The sequence below is a fragment of the Carassius carassius genome, chromosome 49 (genome assembly GCF_963082965.1).
Source record: "Carassius carassius chromosome 49, fCarCar2.1, whole genome shotgun sequence".
Taxonomy (NCBI): Eukaryota; Metazoa; Chordata; class Actinopteri; order Cypriniformes; family Cyprinidae; genus Carassius; species Carassius carassius.
The window spans coordinates 15,803,459-15,819,995 of NC_081803.1; the positions used below are offsets into that span (position 1 = coordinate 15,803,459).

The 16,537-nt window shown below is 36.3% G+C and overlaps 2 protein-coding genes across 7 annotated transcripts in view; both read right to left on the bottom strand.

The window, feature by feature from the left end:
• Window positions 1-1,040: 1,040 nt before the first annotated feature.
• LOC132132554 (katanin p60 ATPase-containing subunit A-like 1) lies at window positions 1,041-11,259 on the bottom strand. 3 transcript variants are annotated; one of them, XM_059544973.1, is made up of 11 exons: window positions 11,144-11,259; window positions 9,330-9,602; window positions 9,011-9,171; window positions 7,174-7,336; window positions 6,903-7,030; window positions 5,907-6,012; window positions 5,378-5,536; window positions 4,332-4,458; window positions 4,109-4,243; window positions 2,982-3,108; window positions 1,041-1,768 (listed from the first exon to the last, which is right to left on the bottom strand). In XM_059544973.1, the coding sequence occupies exons 2-11, from the start codon at window positions 9,489-9,491 to the stop codon at window positions 1,570-1,572; spliced, it is 1,467 nt and encodes a 488-aa protein (XP_059400956.1). In that variant the 5' UTR covers window positions 9,492-9,602; window positions 11,144-11,259; the 3' UTR covers window positions 1,041-1,569. The 3 variants fall into 3 exon arrangements, with proteins under 3 accessions (XP_059400956.1, XP_059400957.1, XP_059400958.1); XM_059544974.1 differs by having other exon boundaries at window positions 9,330-9,566; window positions 11,144-11,229; XM_059544975.1 differs by lacking the exon at window positions 1,041-1,768 and adding an exon at window positions 1,897-2,015.
• Window positions 11,260-13,033: 1,774 nt separating this feature from the next.
• LOC132132892 (high mobility group-T protein-like) overlaps window positions 13,034-16,537 on the bottom strand; it is a 28,154-nt gene continuing 24,650 nt past the window's right edge. The window contains exons 1-5 of one of the 4 annotated variants that reach the window (XM_059545454.1): window positions 16,239-16,364; window positions 14,383-14,544; window positions 14,149-14,294; window positions 13,881-14,055; window positions 13,034-13,774 (exon numbers count right to left, since the gene is read on the bottom strand). In XM_059545454.1, the coding sequence (XP_059401437.1) occupies window positions 13,628-13,774; window positions 13,881-14,055; window positions 14,149-14,294; window positions 14,383-14,529 (615 nt within the window). In that variant the 5' untranslated portion in view covers window positions 14,530-14,544; window positions 16,239-16,364 and the 3' untranslated portion in view covers window positions 13,034-13,627. Of the gene's footprint in view, window positions 13,775-13,880; window positions 14,056-14,148; window positions 14,295-14,382; window positions 14,545-15,046; window positions 15,072-16,202; window positions 16,365-16,537 lie in introns of those variants that run through there. The other 3 variants (XM_059545453.1, XM_059545455.1, XM_059545456.1) reach the window with 3 other exon arrangements.

Below are 16,537 nucleotides of genomic sequence, written 5' to 3' on the forward strand. Positions count from 1 at the left end.
AGCCCACGCTCACACAGCACGGTCCACAACAACAGAGTCATCCTCTTCCCCCACTTTCCTCCCTCCAGACGACTGAGTCACACCCTTCTGCTGCTGTAGGACACAAGAACAAATTCACAAACTCATCTCCCATCATGGATCCAGATCTGGTTACTACTAAGCTGTCATAAAAACTGTAAATGCTTGAACATCAGATGTGTTGATCGCAGAGTTCCAGTTGTGAAATTTTATTTCTGATACTAATCTCATACAATAAATAATGAGTAATAATCAAGGATTTTTTATTTGTGACATTTTGAACAATGATTCCAATTTGTAACTTGTAAATGTGCGTTAACATTTATGATTGTTTGGCAAATTTTTGCAGGTGAATTCCAGTCATTTCAATAGAAATCCATGCAATTGGAAAGTTCTTGTGAGGGCAGAGGATTTCACTACACAAATTTCACAATGGTTTCACCCAGATTCGCCAGCAGAATCCTGCTTGGTAGAAAAGAGACTTGCAAGCTATGCTTCACTATTGACAATAGACAACAGTCCTTTTTGGTCTGTGAAATTATACAGAAATTTTGCTAATGTAAAAAGAAAAAACACTGAAAGACCAAAACATTTTACTTTGGTAATTTAACATATATTTCTGAGTTAACCAGAAAATTCAAATAGAAGAACAAGTAACTAAGAATTACTTGGTTAACGAAAAGTGGGTGGAGTTTGAATTAATCAGTTGATATTATCCCCAAAGCCTGCAGTCTTGATGACATCATCCGAAACAAAATTTGTTTCAGAGCTAGACCAAGTTATTATATTTTGATGAAAAATTATGAAGACAATGTTTTTATTTGGATATGGATAAATCATATGCAAACTGTAAAAAAAAGAAAAAAAACCTATTGTATCATTTGTATTTAGTATCATTATAAAATACAATTTCTGTCTTTCCCTTTCAAAATTTCATGTTTAATTCAATGCATTAATTGCAGTTTCTTTAATTTTTTTTTTTTATTATTACTAGCAATATCTGACAAAAATAAAATTCTAAGTAAATCCTAAAGCAGTTTTTGTTTTTAAAAGAACATAAGTACATTTTGACATTAAATAGGTAGAGAACAAATGTTAATTTTATTATAGCTATCAAGTAAAACAAATAAAAGAACACAGCACATATGAATGTCTACACACTAGTAAACATTAAAAAACATCCAGCCCAGCACAAGGATTATGCTGCTCTCCCTTGTCAAGTAGCATTTTCACAGGCGTTTCAGTTTTGAAACTTAAGACAGGTCATTAGCAACTGTTAGCAAAGAATGAAGTTAGAAATACTTGAAACTGATGCTAGGAACAAATAAATGTGGCTCAGTGTCATACACCGATTGGTAGTTCATTTCTGACAAATGAAGGTGCAACGTTTTTCGTCCAAACATGTCCAAACGCATCAGAACACTGGTTTGACTAATTTTCTGTATCATCTTTGCATATTAAAATGTCTTGAAACATAAAACGGTGCCCTTTTCTCAAGTATTGGTCCACAATGTCCCACATTGACACTTATCTTGTAGCTGTCTTTTCTTTTTACACAGACCCAAACTCAGACATCCAGGACTCGTATTTCTCCAGGTCTGCAGCTGAGACGGATTTTGAGATCTTTTTGAGCGCAAGCTCAAAGTCCTCCATGGTGACTGGCATCTGCAGCTCATCTTTAGAGAGAGCACGGATCTCCTCCGGACTCAGACCCTGGATCCTCCGTCGCATCGCCATCATCGATGCATCTCTGAGAGCAAAGATTCACAAAGTTTATTAGTCAAATGAACACCATCAATTTATGTTTGGAGCATGAAGCTTCATTTAAAGGAATAGAACACACCGAAATTATTATCTGCTCACACTCAGGCCATCCAAAATGTAGATGAGTTTGTTTCTTCATTAAAACAGATTCTGAGAAATTTAGCATTGCATCATTTACTTACTAATGAATTCTGTGCAGTGAATGGGTGCCATCAGAATAAGAATCCAAACAGCTGTAAAAACAACATTACAATCCACAGTTAACCCACATGACTCACTTAATCATTTCATGTCTTCTGAACTGTTTTTAATAAACAAATCCATCATTAAACTGTTGCTTCTGGCAAAAATAGTCCACTATCAATCCAAGTCAATTCCCTGTTGTCCTCTCACATAAAAATCCAACAACATATTTGTTTCGAACTGTTTTGGCACCATTTGCTTATAACAATGCGTGATCTGTGCATATTTCTTTCATGATTCAGAATGATTTAAGATGACTTTCTCACTGGAGAAGGCAATATCATGGATAGAGGACTTATTTTATCTGGAAGCAGTGGTTTGTAGTTAAAACTGTCTCTATGTATTTATTACAAACAATGTTTTTTGCCTCACACAATGTTATCTGATGGACTGGAGTCTTGTGGATTATTGTGATGTTTTTAATCAGCTGTTTGACGGCACCCATTCACTGCTGATGATCCATTGTTGAGCAAGTGATTTAATGCTAAATTTCTCCAAATATGTTCTGATGAATAAACAAACTCATCTACATCAGAAGATCAGGGTGCATTTTCAGCAATTTTCCATTTTTGAGTAAACGAATCCAAGTGCAAGATAGTAAATACTTTTTCCTCTCCCTTATTATGCAAAAACAAAACATATAACCCTATACTAAATTGATTAATGGGACGAATAAGTAAATGAAACAGCTAAAGCTTGTTGCCTGGTTCAAGATGGCTTTTCTCTTCAGGAACTTTCTGCAACAATGGAGGGGTGAAAAGAAAGGAAAAAATAAAGAAATAAAATAAAGGCAAGCACTGTTGAGCTTGAATATGTTCTTTTTGGCTGTGATTTTGGACTTTTTACACTGCATTACATTTTTTGCAAGAGTACAAAAATGACTTGATGCTTAAAACCTGTCACATCATGTTCAGTTAGGACAAGGTGTTATCTGTAATCCTGAAAACATACTGTACCTGCAGACGTTGGTGATGTCAGCTCCTGAATAACCCTCAATTTTCTCAGCGATGAGGGTCAGATCCACATCAGATGCCACTTCTACTTCCCTTAGGTTGATCTTTAAGAGTTCTGCCCGTCCTTGAGCTGTGGAGTTCAGTAATTGTTTGATGAAAAGAATTTTAGAATTTTTTATCATCTGATCATTTTATCATTTTTTAATCATCATAGTTTTAGTTTCACTTTAAATAAATTTGTTTAGGCTTGGTGTTTAAAATAAATGTTGTTTATTTTGAATGCCACTATAATTTATATTTGTTTTATGCTTACATTTTTCATCCCTGTTCTTCTATGAAAACTATTAAATGCATTTTTTATTTGTTGTGGAGTAAGGAGAACTAAAATAATAATTTCTAAATAATGTTTGTAAAATGTAATATTATATTTTTATTTATTTTACATTATTTACCTGGTATTTTACATTATTTCTGAATTTAATAACTTATCTGACTGATACAACTTATTTGTTTTTTTGTTCCTCTCAACAAAGCAGTTTTGAACCGATCAGACTCATGCGACTTATTTTCCAGGAAATATATTAAATATATTTTTTATTTAATTTAAATTTGATTCTTTTATTTAAGTTATATTAAATAAGCAATGAAAACAAAATAATAATTTTATTATAAAGTATTTGTAAATGCCTTTGTTATTTTGATTTTTATTTATGCTGGTTTTATTTATTGTTTTTACTATTATTATTCATATTTCAAAATGTGCTTACATGTCAGGGGGAAAAAATGGCACAATTAGAAACATCTTCATGGTCCTAGAAATAAACTTCCTTTTGTTTGTATTTATATAATTTACATTTTTAGGAGAAATGTGACCTTTTTGAAATGTGACATATTTTCACAATTTAAAATGCAAAAATCCAGGCCCTGTTACTATAACAAAGGAGTTGCATTAGACAATGAAAGCTTGTGAGCAATGACTAACTAACTGAACTACATAGCACAGTGTGAACGGAGAGAAATTAGTCAGGCTGGTTCATTTATGAGTGGGTGACATGTATGGAGAAATCAGAAGACTGCCTGGAGAACGTTTTCCTGTTGATGGGCGCTTGTGCGTGAGGGTGTTAGATTACCAGTGGGTAGTGGAATGTAGATCCTCTTCTCCAGTCGTCTTCTTAGAGCCTCATCAATGTCCCAGGGGAAGTTAGTGGCAGCCAGGACCATTACCATTTTAGAGGGATCATCATTCTCTTGAGCACCTCCTACACCTGATGCCATTACATGGGTGGGTGTTCCAATAAGGCTACATCATTCAATGTAATATCATAACAGAGTCGCCTACTAGACAAAACTCACCATCCATCTGCACGAGTAATTCTGACTTCACTCTGCGACTGGCCTCATGTTCGTCTGAGGTGCCCCGCCTCCCACAAATAGAGTCAATCTCATCAATAAAAATAGTTGCAGGAGCATAAAAACGAGCCTGTGAAAGCAAAAAATAAATAAAAAATTAGAAGAAGAAGCGCAAACATCCAGTAAAAACAATATAGACTATAACATGACCAACCTTTTTAGTTTATTACATATAATGTTAATTAATTTTAACCCCATCTGAGTCAGGAATTTTTTTTTTTTTTTAATGAAATAACTAACTAACTAGCCTTTTTTCTTATATAAATAAACACAATGTGTCATTCAGTTGTGTCAAATCAATGTTGCTTGGAGTTTTTTCTATTCACATTTCACATTTAATTTTTTTCTCTAACAAACAGGCAACCTAACTAACTGACAAAACATACTGTTTCAGTTAATAAAACATTGATAAAAACATTAATAAAACTCTCTAATAAAACATTGTAATGCCCATTTTTCGGCTTTCATGACGGCATAACTAACTAGCTGGCTAACTAACTGACTGACTGACTACAGTTTCTACATAACTTACTAACATTTTCCTAACAAAACACAGCATATTTCCATTTATGTAAAATCAACACTGACCTTTATGAGTACTTTTACATTTCATGAGGGCATACGTGTTCTCTATTTGTTTCCTTTATCAAACAAACTCATTTTTTTCGTCTAGAAAACACACAGCGTATTTGCCATTAAAATCAAAATTTATTTTCGGTGCTATTTTGTTTGTTTCTATGAAGGCATATTGTTGTCTAACTGACTGACTAACTAAATAATATTTCCCTTATATAACACAGAGTGTCATCCAGCTGTGTAAATGTAACATTTTAAATATCTGGGACATTTTTATCATTTTCGATGATTTTTGCCCCGAGGCCTAGTGAAGTCCTGATCCTAATCAATATCAAATGATATCTTCAAAATAAACAATAAAAATAGACAAACACTTTCACAGTGTCTACATTGCTTCCTCCGAGATCGCTCACCATTTCAAAGAGGAGCCGCACCAGTTTCTCAGACTCTCCCCTGTACTTTGAGGTCAGCGTGGAGGACGACACATTGAAAAATGTTGTGCCACATTCGGTCGCAACTGCTTTGGCCAACATGGTCTTCCCTGTGCCTGGAGGGCCCACCATCAGCACCCCCTGACAGTTTGAAAACAAGACGACTTCACATGGGCACACATTTAAAACACAAAGATGCAGCTGATGGTTTGAGATAAAAACACTTCAATAAAACAGATGGCATGTGGAAAACAAACTGAAGGTGAAATATATTAGCCATACTCAATCTGTGACTAAAGATACAGCACCGCTTTGAAGAATGTGCATTCTGTCCTACATAATTATCTAGTATAACTGCGCCCCCTGCTGGACCAAAAACCATGCTCACCAGAAATGGAAACAAATGGGCACATAAATGTTGGCAAAAACATAGTATTGACAGACTATGAATCCATATGCGTGTATGCTCAGATGTCAAACTCTGGCATCAGGTGTCATCTAACATATTAACCTTCCACGGGCGGCGGATCCCCTTGAAGAAGTCTGGCATCCACATAGGCAGGACCACAGCCTCTCTCAGCAGCTTTTTGGCATCTTCCAGATCTGCTATGTCATCCCTGCAGGAACAGTAACACGTGACAGCTTGCCTGAATCACCGTCCAGCACTGAATCACTAACTGCCACTGTGACTGACAGCTGTCGCTGACTCAACATGCTACTTATTTGTCTGGTCAAGTATGAAAACTAAACTTACTGCATCGCTATTTATTCAGCCAATTCCTAAGCCCAGAGGATTTTCACATTTTCAGGGCTGATTTGCATTTGATTTTTACAGACAGAAAGATTTTTTTTTTTAAAGATTTGGATTTGAAATTAAAGTTCTAACTCATATTGGATGCTGAAAGCATAATCAAACTAGCTAATGAATAAATATGTAAGAGCGAGTAAAAGTGCACTGACACTCAGTACTTTAATTATGAGTAGTTATTAGTTATTAGCTATTATTTGATCTAATCGTGAATTTGAGAGAAGCATAATTGTGCAGTTTACATTTTAATTGTAGTTTTTACAAAATTAATATTCAACCATTATTAGTGGGCTTCTGTGTGAATGTGAAGTGTACCAAAATTAAAGAGAAATATATTCAGTTTTAAAATAGAGTTTCACTGCATTAAAGGAAATCAAATGGGCCTACTTGATTATAAGTAAAAAAAAAAAAAATTAAAAATAAATGTATTAGGCTCATACTGTAAGGGACATGAGCACAACAGACAATTAAATCGTTAATCACGATTATTGGTTTGACAATTAATCAACAGCACAAATTCATGATTGTGCCATGCCCAGTTTTTTCACTCAACATCTAGAGTGCAAAGTGATGAAATATCACACATAAGTCAATTTAATTATAGCAAATGAGCAACATAATTGTATAAAACATTTATTTTGTATACTATGTTCTGATAAGTCCTTGAACAGTAAAACTAGCACTAAGATGGCACAATACCAGTGGATATTGGGATTCCGGGACACAATGTCCCTCTCCAGCGCATCCACCAGATCGCTGTCATAGCCTGTGCCATCAAACTTCCTCTGTTCCACATCAGCAGCACCCTCCTGGGCATTCTTTTTACTCTGAAAACACAGACAGACAGGACACATTGCTACAACATACGATAATAGGTACTTAGAAATCCTGAAACTAAATTAACCATAATTCCAATTCAGACTAAAATTCCTCAGTTTGTACATTCAGCCCAATAGTTTGAATAACTTACTTTTTCATCCTTAGGTTTATTTCCACGGCCGTCGCGGGTGTTCGGTCTCTCTGATTTCACGTTTGGCTGGCCTCTCCCCATGGGTCCACGATGCTGCATTCCAGGTGACTCTTTTCTCTGGGGCTTTGATACAGTGATTGGCTTCTTCACCTGAACAGGTCCCCTATGACCAGACAGTGTGATATCACAGGGTATCTGGACCATGTGACCACATATGCAAACAGTTTCACCACATTTGTGACATTCAGACTGGCTTTGATTTGTTTTTGGTGATTAATTTTTGAATCAATTTAGTCAACATAATTTATAGATGTATATAATGTCTGTATAATACATTGGATGCAAGGAAGCATTCAATTGGTCAAAAGTTACAGCAAAGACACTTAAAAAAATTTTTTATCAAAGAATCCTGAAACAAATACACATACATATACACATATATATACTGCCAGTGTACAATCAGGTGTAGTTAATCACCTTCTCAATGGCATATAAAGCCATTTGACTTTCAACTTTTTATTAGTTCAGCATGAAAAGAGCTTTCCTGGAACTGAAGCAAACAATCAACTACAGGTGTAAAGGCACTTTCAAAAGATCTCCGGGATAAAGTTATGGACAGGAACAAGTCAGGAAATGGATACAAAAAAAAAATCAAAGGCTTTATCAATGCCTAGAAGCACAGTGTAGTCTATTTATAAGAAGTGGAAGGTATTTGGTACAACACAGACACTCCCTGGATCAGGACGTCTCTCCAAACTGGATGAAAGAGCCAGGAGGACACTGCTCAGAGAGGTTACCAAGAGGACTACAACAACTCTGAAGCAGTAGCAGGAATTTATGACAAAGAGTGGTCATTGTGTGCATATGACAACAATATCACAAATTCTCTAAATATGTGGCTTGTATGAGAGGACTACAAGAAAAAAGCCACTCCTCAAGAAAGACCACATGCAGACATGACTGAGCTTTGCTAAAACACAACGTGAAGATTTTGAGGCAGATGAGACTAAAATTGAATTATTTGGCCTCAACACCAAACGATATGTCTGGTGTAAATCCAACACAGCTCAACATCCAAATAACTGCATTCCTACAGTAAAGCATAGAGGTGCTAATGTCCTGTTATGTGGTGTTTCTCTGCAGCAGGGACTGGAGCACTTGTCAGGATAGAAGAAAAAATGGATGGGACAAAATACTGTCAAATTCTTGAGGCAAATCTGCTGCCTTCTGCCAGAAAGTTGTCAAAGGGAAGGTTTACCTACCGACAGGACAATGAGCTAAAGAACACAGCAAAACTGAGCACACAGTGGTTGAAGGAGAAAAAGGTGAATGTGCTTGCATGGCCTAAACAGAGTCCAGACTTAAACCTCATTGAAAATCTGTGGAATGACTTGAAGACTGCAGTCCACAAACGCTAATCATCAAATTGAACTGAACTTGAGCAGTTCTGCAAAGAAGAGTGGGCAAATATTGCAAAGCTAGTAGAGACAGAGGCATATCCCAACATACTAAAGGCTAAAATGAAAGCCAAAGGCAGTTTAACAATTTACTGACAAAAGGAGGTGATCCTTTTTCCAACTCTGTGAGTCTGTTTTTTTTGTTGTTTTTTTCTGACATGTTGGTTTTGTATCTTTTACTTGGATGTTTACTTGGAGTAAATACAATTGGATAAAACACAAACTATGTCCGTCTTCACTTCAGGCAGCAAAGCTAATTCCATTTTGTGCTTTATGACAAAGTGAACACCGCAGTGACAGCATGAAGTAAGGAGATGTGTGACATGCTCTGCAGCTGACAGAACTCCTCAGGGCTTTATGTAATCAGCTGCCTATTCTACCTGTGCTCAGCTGGGGTAGGGGGCGGCCACACATCGGGGTCCCTTGGGCTCTCTTCAGGCAGAGGGTTGGGGAAATCCACAGGTTTTTCCACCTTGAAACTCTCTAGGGTGTTTACAAGGCTTTTCACCTGCTCATATTCCTCTGCCAGTTCCTGCCGAACCTGGGCTCAGAGAAGGGAGAAAGCATTATTGGTTTGAGTCCTTCAGATTACATATACTGTGCCAATACCAAAGTATGTATTGGCTAATACCTATACAAGCAACAGCACTATAAATAAATACATATCAGATTAAATCATACAGTATACGAGCACCTTACTTGTTGCCATTTGACTTTCAGGGCAGGATCTCTGAGGGACTGACAGTGCTTGTGGATCTGTTGTATAACACCTTGATAGTACACCATAGATGAGTCATAATTCCCAAGAAGTGCATATTCTCTTCCTTTCTTAGCATTGTCGCAAATCTCAGTCAGATTCATGGTGTGAAAGATATTCAAACCAAACGTTACTTCAGTGCTTCAATGCAACCTTAGTTCACAGCTTCATCAAAGATGCTGGTTTGACGTGTGGGTGATTGAAGACCATGAGTCCTAAACATTTCAAAGAACAGAGAGATGATGGTGAGCTAAATCAAATATAGAGATTCTGACAAGAAGAGTGATGAACCTTCTGCCAAACCATCTAAAGCTGCATTAAAATGTCTCTGCACATTTCCAGATTTCTTCTACAATTTTGTTGAAAATATGTTGAAAAATACAACACAGGAACTACTTAAAGAGCTATTATCTCAGAAGTCCCCCTCTGTTTCAGAACACTTTTTGTCCAACAAAAAGCTCCAGGGAACATGTACAGCAAAACCTTCAGATAGAATGAGTATTTGGGGATGTAAGAATGAGAAATATTTATAACATTAAAAAACATCTTCCTTTACTAAAGCTCATTCAGTTCAGTGTTACTATTCTGTGCAGACCTCTTTTATGTAGAATATGTGAACATTTCTATTTAAAATTTATACAGAGATTTAAATATTCATTGTTTTTAATAGTAGTTTTGTGTATAACTTTATTTCTTCTTTACTGATAATAAATAATATTAAAGATGGTAAGAGTGTATGCAAGTTGAATGTGTGTATGGGCACATTAATGCAAGCTGCACTCATACATATAAATATGCCATATTCAATCTGATGGGGAGCAGATAAAAAGGGCCAAAACAAAATAGGCCTTTTCTTAAAATTGTATTGTAAATAAAAAAATTAAAAAAATCTTTAAGAGAACATAAATACATAAATGAGGGTGCGTTACCTTTAGATGTCCAATAGTTTATTATTACCGGTATACAAATTTTAAATTAAAGGTTGGAATGTTTATAAATTAAATTAAAGGTTGCATTCATAAGTTTTTGCCCATCAGGACTTTTTTCCTGTCCACTGTAAAAAATTTGGGCCAACCAAATATTATGGTAATTTTAAATGCACGAACTTTATATTAAATAACTAAAACACTCCGATCTTATCAGGTCCATTTTAACTGATTGAATCATTCTGTGTGTGGTTTCACTGATAACAATAACAATGATAGGATTTCTCTACGGGTTAGGATACTAAACTTTAGTTTATCAACCTTTGCCCTGAGCACAGAGTGGCTGTCAAAAATAAGACCGTTCCGTTTGTCGGACACTTAACATAAAGCACATAATAAATACATTTCAGGACGGATGTAATTCGTCTTTTCTTTTAACAAAAACGAACTCACGTGAAAAACTCTATTAAAAATAGCATAGAATAATTTTTTTTCTTATAAAATAAAGCCGTGCTTGTATGTAAAAAAAAAGAAAAGAAAAGCACAACAGTCACCGCACCTGCTTATTAAGTTACATGGGATTTGTAGTTTTTTCTCCGTTTGCCTTTAAGTACAGACAAATACTGCTCACTACAATAAGGAACTACATTACCCATAAGAAAACAGTGCAAGACACTTAAGATTTAGGCCAACGATAACAAAAAGGATTTGCAAGGAATCAAAATATGAAGTCCACTTGTTAGTTTATAAATCTTACTAAGGACATGTGATATGATAGATGTGTTCTGCATTTAATTCTACGTTTCCATGGAAATAGGTAGATGTCTTACCTTTGAGCGAGGCACTTTTACGTTCGACTGGTCCACAGTCCGTTACCCCCTGATGTTGCCATGGCCGCGAAAAGACGCTGACTGATGAATGAACGCAATCTGTTGTGGGAGGAGTCGGGATAACAGGTCGAAAACTGACCGGGGCTAGTTGTCACACGGGTATTATCCATAGACATCCTATATGATGTCTATGGTATTATCTATCTACGATAAGGTAACTTTAAGGTTAATTTTTCTTTGGTTAATTACATAAATGTTTTGTTATGTTATTGTCTTTGTAGTCAAGACAATACAGAAAAATAAGTATCGATAAATATTCACTGCAATAACAATTGTGATAACTAGCCCCAGCTTCCTCTATGATGACATAGCAGTTCAAAGAACGAACAATTCACGAGGATGAAAGAGGCTATTGCAAATTTTTTTTATATACTGTTTAGTGGTCTGCATCGTTGGCCTTTATCATTAGACAGAATGATATGTTGTTTTCTGTTTGTATTAAATATTTCTTTACTTCAGAATACAGTTCCAAACAAAATACTACTTCAGACTTATGTGCCCTCTAGAAGCTTGCGTTCTGCAAGTGAACGTCGCTTGATTGTGCCATCCCAAAGAAGCACAAAGTAATTTTTACGAACTTTTAAATTATATGTTCCCTCCTGGTGGAATGACCTCCCCAACTCAATCCGGGCAGCTGAGTCCTTAGCCATCTTCAAGAATCGGCTTAAAACACATCTCTTCCATCTTGATTTGACCCTCTAACTTTAACACTCACTATTCTAATACTATTCTTAAAAAAATCTAACTACCTTTCTAATCTTTTTGTATTATATTTTCTTTTCATTTATTGTGCAATTGTGTGTGTGTGTGTGTGTATATGTGTGTATGTAAAGACCTCTAACACTACCTTGCTCTGTTCTTTTTTTATTCTATCTGTTTTCTTTTTATTTATTATATTATTTAAAAGCCCATGTTATGTGTACTGTGTTAACCTAACTGAGACTTGTTATAGCACTTATATATCATTGCTCTTTTTTGTCTTTTTGATTGCTTCCACTGTCCTCGTTTGTAAGTCGCTTTGGATAAAAGCGTCTGCTAAATGAATAAATGTAAATGTAAAATAAAATCCATCCGCAGTAGCAGAAGGACGACAGTATATTAACCAGTGAAAATACTCAGAGCTAAAAAAAAAAAATAAGGGCATGAACATCATGGTATGGTCGGAGAGATGCTGATCTACTGTATAATCTGATTGAAGTGTCATGCCCTTTATAAATATGACAGTACAACAAAATGACCATGCGATGGCGCAGTATACCGCTGTAATATATGCAGTTTAACCACATGAACAGAAGGAGGCTTGGATTAATCGAGACTTTCATCTGATGATACAATCATGTGTTCTTTTTAAGCCTGTGTTTATCACGAAAAACAAGGCGACCTCGAAACCGGCTCTCTGGTAAGTGTACTGAAACCATACATTCAAATCTACTGACCAAATAAAATGCTGATGACTTTGAAAATAAATCAATATAGGCATATAAAGATAACTGAGCCTGAAATCAAATTGACTCATAAAAATAGCTTTAAATTAGCAATAAGTTTTTTTAATGTTGGTATATTAAATGCTTCGGTTGATGTATTTACCCTAAATAATGTACCGGTGATCTTTGACATGTACAAGAGTAGACATGACAAACCCACAGATCCTTCCAATCACCTGCAGTATCAGAAAAAGCAGAGTTAAATACAAAAACTACTTATCTAATAGCTAATACAAACTCATTTCAGATCAGTTCACTTACATTTTAAATTCAATCCAACAAGTTGCAGAGAAAAAAATCCAGAATTAATCTAATGCTATGAAGAAAAGTGAAAGATACTAAAATCTTTATTTTAAAAAAGTTTATTGATGTCAGAAGCATACAGAACAAAACAATTACTTTGTTTAATCATTTCTGCAATTACAGTGGTATTTAAAATACAGTAAAATAACTTTGATACGGCGATTTACTAATGATGATAATATTTGATCTGAAAAAAAAAAGTAAACAAACAAAAGTACATTAAGATATGAACTACAACCTCACATGAAACTAGGTTGTATGCTGCACACATCTAAAACTCCACTGACTCCAAGACAATTTTACAACCCCACCTTTTCTTTTTTTACTGTACCAGGCGAGGATAGTGGTGTTGGAACCATCTTTAAGGAATTAAACTAAGAACTAAATTAAGGGTTGGGGCATTCGGACGAACACAGATGACACCTCTGTAGTGTTAACTATACAAAAAAGGAAAAAAAGAAACTGTACAGTTTAAAAACAAAGCATATACACAGCCTTATTGGTTTTTTTTTTGGTTTTGTTTTTTTGCCTTTGTGTTTTTTTATTTATTTCTTTTACCCATTTTATGGCCTCAGTAAAGTTTACAAGGGGGTTAAATGCTTTATAGACAACAAGCTAAGCTCTAAATGTTATTTATCTACTCGTCATCCTCTTCTTCATCGTCATCATCCTCCTCCTCATCTTCATCATCATCGTCGTCATCATCGTTAACCTTTTCCGGCTTAGAAGGGGCTTTGGCTGCACCTCCTACCACTTTGCCTTTAGAACGATAGGCAGCAATGTCCTAAAAGGAAATGAGATTCATTTTTTCAGCAAGGAATCTTCTTATTAAAATTCAGATCATTTATCAATTGCTATTTTGGTTGATTATTCGCGGCATCGTTTCTCACCTTCTCATACTTCTCCTTAAGCTTGGCTGCCTTCTTCTCAAATGGCTGCTTATCCTCAGCTGATGTTTTGTTCCACATCTCACCCAGTCTCTTGGCCACATCTCCAATAGACAGACCAGGGGTCTCTTCTTTCACCTTGGATCGGAACTCGGAGCAGAAAATGAAGAAGGCGGACCTTTGTTGGAACAGGGGATGTAAAAAAAAAAATTATAAACTTTACATCCTTCACAAATGCCGAAGCATCTTCATGAACAAGTGAGATGCTTACGGGGGTCTCTTGGGAGCATTAGGGTCCTTAAACCTCTTTTTCTTCTCGCCTTTGGGTGGAATGTAGTTCTTCATCTCCCTCTCGTAACGGGCCTTGTCTTGTTTGGCCATATCTTCAAACTTCCCCTTTTCCTTGCCTGACATAGTCTGAGAAAGGGAGGAAGAAAAAAATAAATAATTGTTGGGAAAAGAGTGGAAGGTCATTAACACAATGTAAATGAAAGGTGTGACTGACCTTCCATCGCTCGGAGCACTTTTTGGAAAACTCAGAGAAGTTGACCGTTGCCTCAGGGTGTTTCTTCTTATGCTCCTCTCGGCAGGTTTGGACAAAGTATGCGTAAGACGACATTTTGCCTCTTGGTTTTGTTGGATCCTTCCCCATCTTTGCCTAAATATCCTGAAATTTAATAAGAAAATCCATAATTTAATTAATTATTAAATTCTACTTGCCAAATATACCATTTAAATTTGTTGCTTTTATTTTTTACTCTACTAGCAAAATAGTTATTTTGGAATTACCAACGCTTTCTTTTAAATAATTATTTACTATAATATTTAGTACGTTATTTGCAAGTCACGCATTTGCATGTAGTTTTTCTGTGCAACGAATTTGACGTTTTATAATGTAAACATGTCACGACAAAATGACTTTCCATAATAGTGCTTTTGAAAATAAAACGTCTTATGAAACATTAAAAAGTTTTTTTAAATACTAAAACTTTCCAAAAGTGTATTTTTTCAAAGTTAAAAATGGTTAAAATGTAGAAATAAGTTGGTTAATTAAAGTTCTTTTATGTGCCAAAGTACGCGCGACATCGCAAAACTCGTAAAATTTCTTAATAATCGACTCTACTTTCGCCGTGTTCTCCGTTGAAAAGAGCCCGTTTCGCTCTATGTACCGTTCAGATAGCAATGGCGCACACTCTTGTCTCTCTGAAGGAAAGGAGGTCAACAACGACGGCAATATTTCTTCTTCCATTTTGTGAGAAAGCCTTCTTCATGAAAGAAAGTCCCCCTAAAATGTCTCCACCCGCCTTCCTGCTCGCTTTTGGACACGACAAACAAACGGCGCGGGTCGATTTTCCTGACCGAAATTGTTTCCTTCGCAAAAAGCCCTGTGCATTCGCCTGGTGTATAGTAATACATTGGGTCTGTGCAGTGCAGAGTTTGCTGTGGGCTCGCAATGGCCGCTTGTCTTCATGCAATAACACTGAGAATATGGCTCCTTCTCTTTGTGTCAGCGCTCAGCCATTACACTGCTTTGCAATAAGGGGGAGCCGCGCGACTGCATTACCTACCTCACTTCAACTCTCAATTTAATACCCTTCTCACGCACGGAAAAATGTCAAAATACGCGGGTTGGAACGACGAAAGATAGAATTTTTATTTTCCGCCTCGAAAAACGCGTACTTTGAACTCGACGGGGTAGAAAACACGATTTGAAAAAGTTGAAGCGAACTGCGCCTGTCTATGGCTCTGTGGCTTTACCTTGTTTCCTATGCGAGTACAGTCAGCCATTACAGTAAAGCGCAGCTTCTGAGGTAATTTTTTTCGCCCGTATCTCTGTCATTTCAATATCACCAAGCGTATAAATCCATACACATAACAACGGCGTTGTGCTTTAATTTTTTCGTTAGTCAGTTTTTTTTCTTTCTTATCATTTCTCATAGTTCTTCTGACAGACATCCCTTGTAAAGCGCTGCAATGGCTACTCGCTGGCACTATCGCCGTCGGTAAACCTTGTTTGTACGCAATTCTGTCACCTAGTTGTCCGGTTAATGTTACATTTCGAATAGGCTGAATAAATGTATTTTTTCAAATGTTCTGTATTTCAGCCCCTCGAATAAAACCGACTATTTTTCGTGTAATTTCAAGGCGTACATCAAAACAAATTAAATTAAAAATCTAAGGTTATTCTCATTTTCATTCTGAGGGGATAATACCCTCATGTTTAACGTTTCACAAAAATCCCCCCGCCGATAAAATTGCTCTTTAACAAGCTAAATTTCAAAACCGTATGGTTTCCTGACCTTTTCTCGCAATTTTTGTACTTACCCCAGACTTTGAAATGTCTACAAGCTGACACTTAACCGCTGTCTTGTCTGGATAGTGAATGTACTGCAATGGCTGTATGTGGATGTAATAGCTCTACGCAGTACTCTGCTCTCTCAGCCCTCTAGCATTACTCTCAATAGGGCTTCCATTCCATTGGCTGCCGCCACGGTGAATACTCCTCCGATTGGCTGAGCGCTTTCCATTGTCGTAATAACAGCCGGCCTGCGATTGGCTGCCTTTTGTGAAACGTCACGAGTGTTTTAAATGGCGGGTTAATACAAAATTCTGAGTGAATGTGTGTGTTTCTCGTCTCAGCTTAAAGCAAAGGCTGTGTG

What these genes read in the sequence shown, in the direction of transcription:
- LOC132132554 (XM_059544973.1), bottom strand. Translation starts at nt 9,491, where the DNA reads ATGAATCTGACTGAGATTTGCGACAATGCTAAGAAAGGAAGAGAATAT. An exon ending in ATTACTCGTGCAGATGGATG is followed by an intron (nt 4,244 to 4,331) that starts GTGAGTTTTGTC and finishes TAATGGCATCAG; the next exon opens with GTGTAGGAGGTGCTCAAGAG. An exon ending in CTACATTCCACTACCCACTG is followed by an intron (nt 3,109 to 4,108) that starts GTAATCTAACAC and finishes TGAACTCCACAG; the next exon opens with CTCAAGGACGGGCAGAACTC.